General features: G+C 40.7%; 3 protein-coding genes across 3 annotated transcripts in view; 1 reads left to right on the top strand and 2 right to left on the bottom strand.

Annotated features, from left to right (window-relative positions):
- The window catches only part of fmn2a (formin 2a), a 36,906-nt gene extending 31,385 nt beyond the window's left edge, over nucleotides 1-5,521 (top strand). The window contains exons 14-17 of the mRNA XM_076075952.1: nucleotides 926-977; nucleotides 1,942-2,091; nucleotides 3,086-3,167; nucleotides 3,380-5,521. Of these exons, the coding sequence (XP_075932067.1) occupies nucleotides 926-977; nucleotides 1,942-2,091; nucleotides 3,086-3,167; nucleotides 3,380-3,406 (311 nt within the window). The 3' untranslated portion in view covers nucleotides 3,407-5,521. The remainder of the gene's footprint in view (nucleotides 1-925; nucleotides 978-1,941; nucleotides 2,092-3,085; nucleotides 3,168-3,379) is intronic.
- LOC142931835 (gremlin-2-like) lies at nucleotides 5,347-5,925 on the bottom strand. The gene has a single exon (XM_076075953.1). It carries the CDS (start codon nucleotides 5,923-5,925, stop codon nucleotides 5,347-5,349), a length of 579 nt encoding a protein of 192 aa, XP_075932068.1.
- An 8,161-nt stretch (nucleotides 5,926-14,086) lies between these two features.
- rgs7a (regulator of G protein signaling 7a) overlaps nucleotides 14,087-16,735 on the bottom strand; it is a 48,034-nt gene continuing 45,385 nt past the window's right edge. The window contains exons 14-16 of the mRNA XM_076075774.1: nucleotides 15,647-15,833; nucleotides 15,274-15,363; nucleotides 14,087-14,409 (exon numbers count right to left, since the gene is read on the bottom strand). Of these exons, the coding sequence (XP_075931889.1) occupies nucleotides 14,389-14,409; nucleotides 15,274-15,363; nucleotides 15,647-15,833 (298 nt within the window). The 3' untranslated portion in view covers nucleotides 14,087-14,388. The remainder of the gene's footprint in view (nucleotides 14,410-15,273; nucleotides 15,364-15,646; nucleotides 15,834-16,735) is intronic.

Below are 16,735 nucleotides of genomic sequence, written 5' to 3'. Positions count from 1 at the left end.
ATTTAGCGCTGTGGAATGGTACAGTGCATGGGCTCAAAGGGTTTGTCTGAGATCTTTAGATGTGACTCTGGCTTCAATTACACGTAGCAACCAGATATTCCGGAGATAAAAGCAGAACACAGATTTGTGCCAGGACAAATTCTCCATCCCATCTACTGTCATGTCTGTCTTGGAACGCCATGAGGAGGCCATAGGTCATTTCTGATCATTTGACAGTTTAAGGCAGCATCAGTTTAAAGATAATTGACGTTGAGGGGGACGGAGAATCTGTGTGGGAGAGAACTGAATGTCTAACCTTAGCTTTAAGATACAGACCAGCAAAATAAAAAAAGAAACAGCTGGATTGACTCTACTACGATGTATTTAAAAATCAGCATGGGTCTGAAATTTGATAAGTAGTAACCTGCAGCATTTTCTTGACTGAGGCTGTCACATTTCACTGCTGTTCTCTCATCTCATCATTTATAACGCAGTCAAAATGATCCTGATGGCCCACCGAGATAAATGTTGTGGCCTGCTTGAAATATGTCCTAATGTGTACCATGTAGTCCAACTCCCAGCTTTCTCTCTCTTACTCGCTCACACCTCTTACACAAACACACACGCACACATATATATACAGTCATCTGTCTCCATTGGAAGTAACCACGCACAAAGAAGCACTTGTCCTGCGATCTGCAGCACTCATTTGTCAGTTGTGCAACATCAGACAAATCCAACACTTAATAACCTGGTGGCACAGCACTGACCTTGGAGATGACTGTTGATTTAAGTAATGGTGACATGTGGAATCCTCCTATATACAAGTTGCATCGTGGGTCAAAGATGTACCTTCTGATGTAACAGGAAATCCTGAATGAGTCCTAATCTAATCCTGTATTTACTTCTGCTCTTTCCTTTTATCAAAACGTGCCGTCCTTTACAGCCACAACCGAACTGGAAACGCAAGAGAAGCAGTTGGCAGACACTCAGAAGATGTAAGGTTTTTATCTTCTTTTTTTTTTTTCTCTCTTCAAACATTTTCCTGCAGCTTCTTCACCTAAAAAAAAATTTGCAGTCACTTCGGTTCCATTTCATGGGTTTACATTAGATCTTTTCTCAAGTGTCAAAACGGTGATCACAGTTCCAGTTCGAAGTGATCTATTCTCACAGTTAAGTAATATAATCATGCTACTTTGTCAATATTTAGGATCTTCAGTTCCTACAGTTACATGGAAGGTGCAGGCCATCATGCCAGGCCCTCAGCAGACGGGAGGCCCCATGTGCGGTGTCTGTGTTGTTTATCTAAGCGGAGCGAGAGTAGACAGCCTTGGCTCCAGGCTTCTGTTACTGCTGGCTAGGAATGTGTTCCTATAGCACACTCCAAACAAAGAGACCCCAACCTGTCCTCTGTATTGATCCACTGCAAATGGCCTCCACATTTAACACTTGAACATGTGTCATCCCCTGCCATATGCATGCTTTCCTTTTGCCGGATCTGTCTTTGTCTCCTTGTTGAACATGTTTTTTTTCCCTTGCTCTCTTTCCTCACCCATGCATAGAACAGTATGTGCGTTTATATGTACACACACTTAAATAGAAGCTTTTTCACACTAAGGAGAGGAGTGACAAAGAACTATATTAGATGTATAAGAGTTTTAATTTAGTCCTTGAAGTTAATCTGTCAGAAAAGAAACAGAATGACTATGCTGCTTTAGTGGCAGTAATTCCATTTTGTGTGCATTGTTCTTCTCTGAAATGCACAGTCATCATTGGTTTGCATTTTTTTTTTTTATGTAACTCTATTAAATCTCTGAAAAAGCATATTATTTCAAGATTAACTTTAATATTTTGGATATTTGCTTAGCACGGCCAAGTTTCACAACAGTTGGTGTATGTTTCTGTCTGTTTCATGTTGTAATAGTTTAGTCTTGAAGTAATGTGTTTGTTCTCCGTCCTCAGCTTCTTGGAGTTGAGTGTGTCCTTCTCAGTTAAACCCAAGGCAGGAGAGAAAGAGGTCTCTCCCAACACTTTCTTCTCCATTTGGCACGAGTTTTCCACTGATTTCAAAGACCAGTGGAAGAAGCAGAATAAGCTGATGTTACAGGAACGGTGAGAATCTGATGACGCCTTCCCTTTTTCAGAATGTGACATTATACTTGATACGGACACTGAAAGATCCGTTGAACCTATTGTCCTAAAATCCAAATCCTGCTCAGGTATCGGCGGCTTTTCAGTCACTTTTTCTGTGTCTTTGGGAAGGGTACACCACTCTCTGACCCATTTGAAATGCTATTACAGATGCACCAATATTACTTTCCCAAGCAAAAGTTCCTGAATTATTCATAACTTGCAGTACATCGTGTTCACTGAAGATCCTATCAGACTCATTCAAATTCATGAAGGGAAAAGAGGTTAAATGACCCAAATCTTTGTCCTCACCCCAGTAATGAAAAGAACACATGCAGCATCCAGATAGCTTCCAGTGGTTTGATGAATACAAAGATACTGCTGCACATGTCAACAAAAAGCAAATTGGTCCATTATGCCAAATGAAGATTGAATTGTGATATGTATTTGTAAGAGAAGCAAAATGTCACAAGCTTTGCTTGTTCAGTAGGAAAGCCTAAAAAGCATTAGCTCTTTGCTCTTTGCTAGAGGCAATCTTTCCAATTCTCTCTCCTGGTTTTGGTTTTAGACTCCAGTGGAACTATAGATATTAATCCTTACCTGTTTGGACATGCAACTGTGGCACACATTGTTCCTCGCTCAATGCCAACATGCTGATAATTCGTCTTTTTAAAGCACAAATGAGTAGTGACACTGCTGGCTCTCTGCATGCAGTAGTAAACTATGTGAGTCATTTTAAAGTAGGAGCACTGGCACTTTGACAAACCGAGATCATTGCGTCCACATATACCAAAATTTCCAAATACCCCAATTACCATAGTCTGGATGACCCAAGCTGTTTTTTTTTTGTTTTTTTTCTAGTGCATCTTTATTTTTTTGTGGTGAAATAGTGAATTTAAGCAGCAGTGTGAATGAATGTGTCCAGCTTTTGAAGTCTCCATATGATAACTGATGGTTGTAATTGGTGTTTCTTTAGGGTCAAAAGGGCTGAAGAGTGCTTCAAACAGGCCAAGGAGAAGGCTTCCTACAATGTGAAACCCAAACATGCAACTGGAATCGTACGTCTTTACATTTCTTGTCACAGTTGCTATATGGTTGCGTCTGTGCTTTAATTTGTTGATGTAGCTTCAGCAGTATTTTTTTTTTTTTTCTTCTCTTGGTGCAAATTGCCTCCTCCTTCCAAACACTTGTCAGGGTGTTGAAGAAACAACACTCATGAGTGCCAGTGCTGCCAGCTGTAAATAACTCGGGTCTGTTTTTTATTCCGCAGAAAGCAAAACTGGGTAAGAAGATCTGAAGCAGAGAATGGAAAATGATCATCACCCAGCCTATTGCACAAGCACAATCTGACGTGACTCATTTTTACAGCATTTATTTGCTTCCGGTGTTTGTTTTCAATTGATTTAGACCTGTTGCGAGTTAGTTTAAAAGTGGAATGAAAAATGACATTCTCAGCCACCCTTTTATAGCACTCGCATAATTAAATCAAACATTGCCACCAAAAGACATCCTTAAGCTGAGATGATTAAATGTCGTTGCTAGAACATGCACAGTGTAGTCTGAAATTTGTAGCAACACTATATCCAAGCTTACTCAGTATTTTATAAGCCATATGTAGCCTATTTTCTTTTTTTTAAACGAGATTCCTAAACCTAGTTTTAGTAAGGAATAAGCACTTCCTCTTTATATCTCCATTAATGGTAAAAAGCACAGAATTTTATAACATTTCTACACGGTAGGCATGGATCACCTGCCAGACTGAAAGTGCCTTATCGCACAGTGGAGGGGTCAAATCAGTGCTGTCGATCAGAGCTTATTTTTGAGACATATCCCCTGGAATTAAATGTTACATGTTAAGAGAAATCAGTTTTACATCAGCTGAAACATGACAACTTTACGCTTCTTAAGAGTTTCATCAAGTTTGCTTTAGAACCTTGTGATGATTATAGCAGCTCCTATATTGTAGTATAATGTCTTTTCATCCAAAAATAACATGCATACCTAAGTGGTATGAGCCAATTTAGATCTATTGTTTTACTCAGCAGTATTGTCAAAATGCTTTGTTTTAAGCAAAAACCCGATGCAGTTAGTTGTGCTTTTCCTACTCTGTGTGAGTCTGTGAACTCCCATATGCAAATGGAGCAATAGGAATAGGACCATGTTATGTGTTCCGTTATGTTCATGTGCAATACCAACAATGTGTTTTGATTGAATATCCTTGTCATGAAAAAATATATTTATTGAATAAAATAAATGACATACATTTTTAAATTTTTAAAAATCTGCTATTGCTGACTGTTTTCCGTTTATCACTTGTCCATCCGTGATATTACGTGGTACAGAACTACATGCACTCGAAACACCACTGTTTTGTATGAAATAGATTTAATATACTTTTCCCATATATACTTGCACACATACATAAAATATATTTATATACTGTATATATTGCATTGCACCTCCATTACACATGCTGCAGTATGTTTTTCCTACTGGCTAGTATATTTGTGGCAAATGTACAGCATACAGCCAGGCTTGTGTCCAAGCAGGTGGATGCCACTGGTCATTGTGTTGTGTTGCTTCATGTTTCTTGAAATATTTTCCTTAACATCAGCTTGTGCATCACTTGGGACATAATAGAAGTCAAGGAAAAGATACAGGATAACGGATACAATACTTGTAAAACACATCAACATCTCCTACACAGGTTAAAACATGGTGGCAAACTGTGTAATTACTGTAGCTCCACCTGCATAAAAACATGTCATATTACATTAATAGGGGTCACACTATTTCTACGGTTTCTTTAAGATGCTGAATTATCAGCGGTATCCTTTGTTTTGTAGTTTTAAAACTCCAAGGCACTTTCTCTCCTTTATCACAAAGGAATCGAATGACACATGTAGAAATAGTCATGTAGATATGAACTGGAAATAACGGGGAGGAAAAACTAAACTCAATGTTTAAAACTGTCTGCTTCCTCATCAGTGTCTCTTGTGCAGTCACTTGAATCAGTCTCAACAGCATCAGCTTGCCAACATGGCTGCTAGTCTCTGATTAAATCATCGACGAGCCTTTTTTTTTGGTAATATCAGTTCTGTGTTTCATGTCATTTTATTGTAGGACACGATGCAGAATAATTCAACTTTCAGCCAGCGCTTGCTTGGGTGAAGTTTGTGAATTCCTGCCTTGGACAGATCATGTGTCATTTCAATTTTAAAAGGCCTTCTTAGTCCTTCACAGTTTCCCATGGCCGCTCACATCTACAGACATGCAGCGACACTGTTTGACCCTCTGCACCTTACGGTGTCTGAAAGGGGGCTGCAGGTCTGGGCAGTCTAGCTGCACTGTGAGCTGTGTGATGCGGTGTGGCCTGCAGAAGGAGCAGGACTGGAACGGCTCCTGGGCCTTGTTGTGGTTTTTCCTTCCAGAACCTGAGGCTTGGCCTCGATTCTGGCCTTCACCCGAGTTGGGGCCCATATGGCGGGGAATGTAGAAGGAGTTGCACTGGCCGTAGCAAAAACGGTTGACCACAGTGCGGCTGCGGCAGCCCTCCTCGCTGATTGTCTGACGGAGGGGTTGGGTCTTGCACCAGTCTCTGCGAAGGTAGCGGCGCTCTGTCACCACCAAGGCCTCCCGGCTGGAGGATAGCACCTCTGGTTTCTGCTGCAATAGCCGGTGATGACGTTCTGAGGACAGGTTCCCTTTGGTCTTGTGTGGGGATGGGATGGATCCCTGGGGCCGGTGCTTTTTGGTCTCTGCGGTGATGCAGAGCACCCCGGCCAGTATGACTGGGATAGTTATTCTCCACAGCATTCTGGAAAAAGAGAGAGGCACATTACTATGCATGACATTCCTAAACAAGAATAAAACATCTGTTGAACAGAATTTGAAAATGAATGACACTAAAGCTGGTGTTAGTCTAATACAGGCACTATGTGATAATACATGACAAACTTTTTGATAAATTGCAAACATGATATCAGCCAATCATGTTTACAATTGTGTCAATCTGTATTCGTGTTAAACCACCTTTGCAGTCCAGCCTTCAAGGCATCATTGACGAAATTAATTCATCACCAGGTCCCCCATTTGTCAGCATCTCTGTGTCATTACTTCTATTTGCTTTCCTCTCGGCTACGCAACTCTTCTAAAAATAAACAAAGCCCGGCCATCAAAGGATACACTTAAACACCCATTACAAGAAGGGGAAGTTGATTTTATTGGTCCCGTCGCCGGGTAAAATAATTAGGGCTTTGCTTACTTTAGTCATGAACTATGCCGCAGATATGTAAACAGGCATTAGGAAGGCCCATCTGCATGTTATTAGGGAAGAGTTGGGGAACTCTAACGGATACCCTTTGGGAGTCCACTCTTCTATTCTTTGGTGATATACGATGTAGCAAACTGAACTGAGAATGACCCAGAGTGTCCATAATCACCATAATGTAAGAAGAAAGATCGCATGATTTCGATAAATGATTTCTCTGCCATTCAGGATGGAGTATCTGCCCGTGTGCATGCTGTCAGAATTTGCGCCAGCACATTTTTGATCATCACTCAAGCATCTTTTCAGCAGATGTTGCTCTTGACAAGCGTTGCATGACATCAAGTCAGAAATCCTGACAGAGAACCAAACTGCCTCAAGGCCGTTGGCTGTTCCCATTCACAGACTCTTCTTTGCTGTACAAATTTGTATGTTCCCTTTCCTCCTTTCCTGGACCTGCAACTCACTCTGACATGGTACAAATCCCTTTATCATAATCCACTTAGTTTTTTGCCTCCTTTTTTCTGCCCTTGACCCTGAGGTCATGGCAGCTTTGTTCGAGCTGCATGAGCACTCAAGTCAGTATATCACTATCCCGGCAGCACCTAACGTAAGCTAGAGAGCAGCTGTTTGTCCATCTTGCAGAAATGGAGTTTGAATTCTAACCAGGTATTTTGTATCGGATATCAGGAGATATCCGATACATATCTTGGAGTTACATAGACACCTGACTTTGTAACACTTTCTTGTGCAAATCTGATCTCTTGTTTTTGTAGTTTGTTTTCTTTATTACTGTAAGAAATCAAAACTGTGTGGAAAGGATTAAAAGGTAATTTATTGTAAAATGCAACACAGGGTTGCACAACAAAATGCAGTTGTAACCCATTTTCTACACAAGAGAAACATTACAAACAAAACAAAAAGAGTAGTGCATTTTTTAATTTGCATCAGGAGGAATGCATTAACATTAAACATTCGACATCGGGGAAACATTGTTCATCAACTTTGAGCACCAAGCATCATTGACGTAAACACAGAGTCCGCCTCCTCTCGTCCCATCAGAGTCCTTTGGGCCTCTGGCCAAGTGCAGCTTGATGCCATAATGGAGCCAGGTCTCTATAGATAGATAGATATATATATATATATATATATATATATATATATATATATATATATATATATATATATATATATATATATATATATATATACATTTTATTTTTATTTTTTTTTTTGCCAAACTTAAATATTTAAATCAAGACGGAAACTGCAGCTCAGAGCTGTGTTTCTTCTGTAGGCCCACGTTTTACATGCTCACACAAGCTAGCACACATGCCCACGCACGCCCATCCTCAGGTTAGAATAACTAAACCAAAGACTCCCACTGGGTCCTTCACCAACTACTGCATCATGGAGTCATGACCCCACTCCATCTTCCAGTGATCTACCCTCCATGTAAAACACAGTCTCATTTGTTAGCTGCTCCTTCTCATTCCTGCTGACTTGGTATTTATGCCTGGTCAGGGAACAGGCTCAGCTTTTGCGTGCAGCCTCTTGTTCTCTCTTTCCCTGTTCTCCCGCTGTCCATCGTTTAAAGAGGCACCCTTTAACTCTGGTGAGCTACAGTCTGTGATGCCCCGGGGACTTTTGAAGGATGACCTGACCGACTGTGTACATAGGGCGTGACGGATGGCCTATACAGCCAGCAGCAGCGCTCCCTCTCCACTCTCAAACTCTGCCTAAGTATGATAGTGTCGGCCCTGCTAAGCTATACTAATCAATCTCTGCTGCGAGACAAATTGCGGTTTTGGGGCAGGGATTCATGGGGTTTGGGGGGAGCCCCTGAGGTGGTTAGTGGTTTGGGTTGGGAGATGGGTGGGGCTGAAGAGATGGTGGGGTTTAGGACAGATGACCTACTGGGAAACAAAACCAACCTCACTATGCATAGTAGTCTTCATGCATAGTATATGCCCTCCCCGTACAACTGTTTATCGCTCCGCAAGTTGTTTGTCTATTAATTTCTTTCACTTACTATCTGTCTCTCTCTGTCCATCTATCTGTCTGTCTCTCCTTGATGCACAGCACTAATCACCACAGAGTCCCGGAGACGGAAGGAGACTGTGGTTATGTGAGTTAATGCTGAGGCAGAACTGAACCGGACCTTTGCTGAACAGTGAACACTAATATTGTCCACAAACACAGCTTTATATTTTAGCAGGACCACAAATACTTGGGGGATATGCTTCACTGAACTGTGGCAGACTTTGGTTCCAAAATTCAGACCTCTAATGAAATTACAAATACCAGAAACAAATACCAGAGAGACTGCAGTCTTTTTGAAAAACAACTATTATCATCAGTGGGAACTTGTTATGTTTTGTTTTTCGGAATGGAATTATAATAGCATGGTAATGTTCTCTGACTGGATAACAATGGGTCTTATTTTTTTTTTTAGAAAGTCAAAGACAGACGAAAAACAAAATTAGTCAAGAAAATCTCCAGCCTAGATGAAACATACTCTGATATTTCAGATTGTCAGTTCTTAAACTATTGAAAAAAAGAAACAATAATCCATTCAAGACTTTCAAATTCGTGCACACAGATGTACTTCCACTAAACCATGTGAAACATCTTCCCAGCATGTCTTCAAAGGCAGGTTAAAACAAACAAAACCTGATGCCTCAATTATTGGTGCGTCAGAAAGTCTCATACACAGACTGGTAAGTGCAGTTAATTACAGTAGAACTGCATTTAATTCACCGTGCAGCTCAAACCTCAATCACATAAGGGTAGCTGAACACACGCACACACTCTCTCACACACACACACACACAGGCTACGTGACCACACACATGTGCATACACACACACACACACACACACACACACACACACACACAGACAGACAGACCCAAACACATACACAGGATATAAAGAGGGAAAGAGAGGTAAATGAAATGTTTTCACTTGGAGCCAATTACAAAGAGGAACCATGTCATTATCTGCATTTGCGGATTCTATTTTCCCAAACTACGCTCGGCTGTTGGCTCATTAACAGTAGAGGGGGGGGGGGGGGGTCGTTTGGGGGCTTTTTCTTCTCTGTAAATGTGTCTAATGCCAATATTGCCAGGAGGCTGCTTTAGGCCGTTTGGGCAGCCATTTGTCACCACAATCCATCTTGATAATCACTAGCAGCCCATATATAATGCTTTCCCAAGCTAAGTACTGGCAAGAATGTAAGGCAACTCCTTCGCCTCTGCAACATTAAGTGCTTTAGTGGAGGATGAGAGGCAATTAGAGATGCTATGATAGTACATGGTTTCACATTTCAGATCAGGAGGACACCACTTAGCTGCAGTGATTAACACCACCTTCCATTTGCACTTAAAGTTTGTTTAAACATCTTAGCATACCCTAAGCTTTGCCATTTCGTTTTCCCTTAAGTAGCTTTAAAGGTGCTCAGTTAGAAATTTAGAGCATATCTAGTGCCTCCACACGGCTCTCAATGTGGTGACGACTGACCTGGCAGCCAGCAGCTAATGGTGCTAACATTGCAAACAGCACTAACACTGCAAACAACGGCAACAGTGCTGACCAAGCTAACAGTGTTGACCCGGGGGTGGGCCCTATGTTGGGACCAAGCAGCAACCTTCTTGGCGCTTAGGTGGGTGCCATCTTAGGTTGCTAGCTGTTAGCTGTGTCCTCTGCTGCGTAAACTCTTTGCCCACTTTTGGATTAGCTGGGAGTTACTTGTGTCGTCACTACCAAGATGGCGATCGCCGAAACCACCCTCAGAGGCTTATACAGTCTATGGTCGAGACTGCGTTATCAGCGGTAACCGCCGTATGAGCGCAGTGCAGGGTGGCGGCCATTAGCTAGCCAATGGGGCATAACGGCCGGCCCGGGTATGTAAACAATACACAGAGAAGCTTTGATTACAACACACACAGAGAGGTAGAGGGACTTCATTCTCAGCTCAGGTAGCCATTACTCCACCTTATCTTTACATAGCAAATACTTCTTTGCTGCTATATTAATGCTCTTAGTCCCGTATAGCACCTTTAAGGCTGCTAAAATGGCCTTATATCACGCTGTCTGACAGAATCACATTTATATTCTGTACCAGCTTGTTCCAGATCTTTTTGATGCTATTGTTGCAAAATAAATATCATCTTTTATAGCTTTACCATTCCATCAAAAATAAATTGTTGTTCTGTGGGTTTGAACGATGTTTGGCTGCTCAGCATGAGATTGCAATGACTGGTGCACTGTTAAGGGTTTTAATACTACTTATTTTAAGTCATTTTTGCTCCCACACAAGGTGAAGAAAAACGTTTGATTTTAACAGAAAAAAATCCCACAACTGGCCAAAATACAGCATTCCTTGCAATTGTAATCTGCTTTCCTCAGTGTATTCTTAGTACCTGTTTCACGTGTTAAGAATGTGGTTAAGGCTTCCATCAAATACCAGTTTTACTGTATTTAGAGGCTTACAATGAAGTGTTTTCTGTTGCTAAAGAAAGTGTAATGTGTCCGTGTGCTAAATCCTCTTTGACATCAGAGCGGACTGTACAAGGTGGTGCAGTCACCAGAGCTGTAAGAAGGATCAGAAGGCATTCACCGCACGCATACGGTAGAAACACATGCACACATGTGTTCACACACCAACTTGGATGTACATAAGTACACACAAATACACAAATGATACATACAAAAGTGAACACAAAAGAGAATACACACCTGTACACATGAACAGAGAGAAAAATAATATAGATTTTGTACACACAGAACACAAGTTCACTGTGTACATTAATATCATTATCTCTTAATTCTCTCTTTTTCATATTCACTGGAAAAACTAAACTGACTCTTAATCTCACTGTGATGCAAAGTACAACACACTGTCATCACTCACTAATTATCTCACTCACAACACTAATTCCCTGGAAGCTCCAGCCACTAATTATAGCAATTTAGTAGACACTTTTATCCAGAACACCTTACAGTACCTCGAAGGCGTATATTTTATTACAATGGGTGGCCCCAGTGGGAATCAAACCCTCACTGCTGGCAGAAATACTAAATAGCTGTACAACTAATGCTGGTCGGATTACATGTTTCGGCGCTTAGTCATTCAGAGACTCACTGAGTCATATGAGTGATATGTTGAACCAGCACTCACTTATCTGCACTTTTCTCAGTAAATCCAAGTGGTAGATGATAGTATCACTTGTATACTCACTGTTTCTGCACATACGCTGCAAAGAATGTCCATTATCAAAGCATTTATCATTTTATTTTTAATTTCCTGTTGATTCAGCCACAGAATCGGGGGTAATTTAAATGTTCACTTTATGGAGTGACATGGCATTCATTTGTAACTAGCGCATACTCTTTGTTATAGTTGACATTTTAAAACACCCTCAGAAAGTTCTTGCAACGCTGTTGAAAGAGCTCTTTGACTGTTAAATAAAGTGTTAGAGAGTTGAATAGGTGTTATAGCAGTGAAGCATAAAGTATGGTTTCTGTACCTCTCACCACAGGGTCGCAGCAGGACAGTAATGCGTCGAGGATGCAGTCAAGGGAGGATGTCCACCTTCAGTGGTCCTTGCGTCCGCTTCCAGGTTTCGGTTTCCATGGCAACATAATCTGTAGTATCCTGAGGCTTGTCCTTGCTCCTCTTTTTTTTTTCCTCTACCAACCAAAGTTTCTAAATCGTGGACTCGATCAATTTTCCATCCCCCTGGACAAGCGGTGTCTCTTTCTAACTTTTTCAGTCTAACTTTCTTTTTTTTAGGCTTTTTGTTTTTCGGTTGTAGAGAGAAGCTCCAGATCTCCCGTCACAGAAAGCCCGTATCTTAATGCCGTGGAGACTGTCTGTAGTCTGTCTTTGAGAGTGTTTGACTCACTGTAAAGCCTGCCTTAGTTTGAATCCCCACCACCCCCTTCCCTCCTCAAAACTGGGAGGGTTTATCCTATTGGTCATTGTGTGAATCAAACCAAGCTTTCTTTCATTTAAGTCTGTCTTTCCCTGTGTCTGTCCCTCTCTGCCTATTGATATTTGTCTTTTATATCTTTTTTTGAAATCCATCCATCCATGATATATCAAACTTTCAAAATGACAGCTTTTCCTTTGTCTTCTTTTTTTTTTTTTCCATTGTAAGTTTTATTTACCCATATCCCTGTGATTGACATTTACATTTTTAGGAGAGGGTTGACATTTTGCCACCATGGACAATAAAGGACAAAATTGTGAAGAAACAATGATGTCCTTCAATACCCCTAAATTATCCTCGCTCATCGGCACCGTGACCACATCACATTACAACCCATAATCCCCAATCCATAAATCACTCTATGTATGTACCAAGACACACTAACAGAATGCTTTGAAAAATGCCACAATTCACATTCCTCGTTGCAACTGAGACAATAATGTTTGTCTGTTTTGTGGCTCTTGCTAAGCTGACCACTGGGCACAGAGACTGAAAAGAACTGGCTGTCACTTCTGCCATCAAAGAGCCGAAACATCAACAGACCTTGCAAAACCTCAGATGGGTACAGTCTGAACAATAACCCCTTCAGCAGACCAGAGGATGATGACACTCTTGCATGTCAAAACTTCATTTGTCTGCAGAGTACTGTGGTGCATTTTGCTGATCTGTGTTGAAGAAGAGCTGGTTGCTGAGAGGAGGCAGATCCCTGCAGTAAGAAATAATTTAACACCCTCTAGTGGCCGAAACCAAAAGTGCATTATTCAACTACTTATTGGATTCTTCTAACCCTGCAGAATGAACGAATGAATGCTAAAGTTGCACTTTGTTTGATCAAAAAGTTTGAAGAAATCCAAACCCAGGACATTGTAACAGATAGAGGGCCAACTTTAATAATACAAATAAGTAAAAGTGTCTTTAAATATGGTATAAAAATAAATGCAGGAGAGAATAACAAAGAATTATGGGAGACAGTATTTTTGTAATTGTGAATGTGACTTTACAAGTGCAATGAAAACCATATGTGCTAATTATTGTAATGCAATAAAATAATGCAAAGCAAAATATATGCACAATAAATAACCATAATAATAATAATCATAATATATATATGTATATATATTGTATATTCATTCTGCACAACACTTCCCATAGCGTGACAAAGTATCTGTGACCCCAGATCATGTAAAGCGATGACATTGGTTAGATTTATCAGTTTAAGCTGTCATTTTACTTTTTTCTTTCTTTTTTTTCTTTTCTCTCTGACATCATTTGTTTCAGCTGGAAGTGAGAGAGGGGCCTCCGATCCAGTAGTTACAATGGAAAGAACTGGAACACTGAATTTGATTTCCTTCAATGGCATATGTCATCCCGTCAGTCTGTCAGTGTTCTCACAAGTCCAGCAGTGCCTCCTTTCTAAGAATACTGGAAATATATCAGGTACTGTAAGAGGAGAGTGATGAAGGAAAATCCTCTCCATGGACATGCAACATCCGGTGGACAACAGACGAACAGACGGTCCGGCTCATCGCCCGGCTGAGCCAAGAGCGGATGGACAGACAATGATGACGAAGAGATGAGATGGTCCCCCCCTCTCAATGTCCCAGAGAGAGAGATGGCATTGATTTTAGCATGATGGCACATGACTGGTCAGCCTCTTGGATGCTCGTGGTTTCCCCTGTGATGGGAGAAGAGAAGGAAGGCAGAACAGACAGGTGGAAAAGAGAATGAGGTCAATATGTAAATGAGAGTGAGAGAGAATAAATACGTGTATGTTCTGGTTGAATAACAATATGAGCAGCCATGCATTTGCATTGCATGCACAGTGCAAATTTAAGATTTGAGCTGAATGTAAATGTAACATTACATATAGTTCTACATATCTAAAAACAGAAAAGATGCAAAAAAAAAAAGTGTCAATCACAACATACCTACAGTAATTGGCAGTATCACTGACAATACAACAGCTGACAATGTACAGTGTGTGTTTGTATTGGACGTTACCTGGAAGCAAAATCCTTCAGAACAAGTTCTTACTTTTCTGTGGGGACAAAAAAAAGAGACGTTAAGTAAATTTACCGTGCAGAGGATTCAGGATTCCATGTATAAATTATTATGTAGAAAATAACGTACTCCATCATTATAAAGCTATTAAAAATAGTCATCTCCAATGTACTGCATTCACATGGTATCGTATCAAAAACATCTAACTGTCATAGCTAAATCTTCTTTGCCAGAATGGCAGGCCGTGGACGTGTAGGAGGCATGAGACAGAGCAGGTTTTGAACACATAAATACAAGTGTGCAATTCAGAATTATTCATCATGTTATGACAGCCTCTATGTCTCTGGTATTCATAATGGTTTCTTCAAACCCAAAAGGAGTCCTGATCAGCGACTCCCCCATCCACACCTGCAGCAGACTCTGTAAATAAAATGTTGTCTTCACTCTATCTGCTCCTCATTGGTATTGCTGGCAGCCAGGTACCATTTTGTTTGACGTGTTTGACCTGGTTTGCACCTTTAAGCAACTCTACCACATACATCGCTGTATTGAGGAATTTTATATCCACATCAGACACAGTACATTATTTGTAGGAGAACATTTACTTGATCCTGCTCATGATGTTCTAAACCATTGTGATTTTCTGCCTCTTAGTGGTTAAAAAGATCTGTGTTACTGAGTAGAATTAAATCAACCCCGCCCCTGTCGCAGGATATGTCACTAAAGGTTAGTGCAACAGCAACTATATTTACATGTGTGAATGGCAGGACACTGGGTGCTAGGAAGACAGGTTTCAGCATCACTAAAGAGTCAGTATATACCTGCATGTAGTTCTCTACATCTTATTGCTATTTTCAAACTAAGATTTTCATCCAATGTTTTGAAGCATGTTTTTTTTCACCTTCTTCTTGGCCTGTAATAACTCCTGGTAGGCACTGGAGCGGATGAATCGGCTGTAGGAATCACTCTTCATCAACTTGTAGATGTGTTCCTGTTGTAGAAACACATAATGTGAAAATAATTTACAAAAGCACAGGTGCAGGAGCACATCATGCTGAGTGGAATTGGATAAAATGCAATATTTCATTGACCACCAAAACAGAGTTGTGATTCATAAATTGCAACATAAACTGTTGCTGTTGTGACAGTTGCAAAAAAATACAGTTTCAGATAACAAGCAACATTCCAGTCAGTTGAACTTTCCCCTGCTTATGTACAGAGCATGAACAGAAATTAGCTGTGGATATGATTTAACGTGTTTGTATCATTTGAACCTGTGCATCCTCAAAGGCGTAGCGTCCAGGATCTTTGACGTTCTGGGTGGTTTTGGCGTAGCTCTTGGAGTCCACGTTGATGGCACTGGGCGCTCCGGGGGCCAGAAACTCCTGCCAGATCTCCTGAACCCGGGTTGGAACTTCTCTGATGGGACGCTTCTTCAGTTCCTGGACCGCCAGCCAGAACCTACAGCCCAAAGGTAAACAATGCAGTAGCTCTGACCACAAATTAAAAGTGGCACAAATTAAAAGTGGCACAAGTAATAGTAAACCATGTAAATCAGCTTTTATTCACACATTTTATATAATAATTAAATAATTCCTTTTGAGAGCATTTAATGGTGGACAGTTACAGCACCATGCAGCAAGTTCAATTTCAAAAAGTTAGGGTTTACAGGGTCAATATGTCCATTAATAGCAGCATGTTTCAGGTTAGTGATACATCCGTTCAATTATAGGAGAGTTAAAATGATGCTCAACAGACTGAGATATTAAATTACAAATCAATTAAACTGACCACATTATGAGCTTTGGGCAGAAACAATACAGGCATGTACCATCAGAGGGAGCAGGGGAGCTATGCTGCACAGTGGTTGCTCTATTCATATTAAGCTGTTTGCATGCATCTTTGATACTCTGCAGTATTCCTGTTACCATGAATAAACCAATTAACATAATATTCCTTCCCACCTGTGTTATTCTAGAAACAGCTACTGTGGTGCATTCTCTTTTTAAACGCTGCACCCACCAGCTCTCCCTGCTTCGATTAAACAATTTCACTGTATTACCTCTGATACAAGAAAGAAGCAATGACCCACGTAATAACAATGATGGTTGTTAGCACGTTATTATGTGTGCAGACAGTAAAAAAGTGAATATTATTGATCATGTCTCTCACCAGTAGAGAGCCACAGAAAACCAATGTTCAGCCATTCCAGTCAAACCACATGAGGACATGAGCGCTATGTTTGTGTGTGTCATATAGTGATTGTGAACATGTCATATATGTGTGTGTGTGTGTGTGTGCGTGTGACTTTGTGTGTGTTAAATCCTCCACAGTCTTTCACGTGTGCATTTATGTGTGTGTGC

This window comes from Anarhichas minor, unplaced genomic scaffold, assembly GCF_050575085.1.
Source record: "Anarhichas minor isolate MPS153535 unplaced genomic scaffold, ASM5057508v1 ptg000054l, whole genome shotgun sequence".
NCBI classification, from domain to species: domain Eukaryota; kingdom Metazoa; phylum Chordata; class Actinopteri; order Perciformes; family Anarhichadidae; genus Anarhichas; species Anarhichas minor.
The sequence above is the reverse complement of the archived record's forward strand: the minus strand, read 5'-3'. Positions and strand labels throughout refer to the sequence as shown.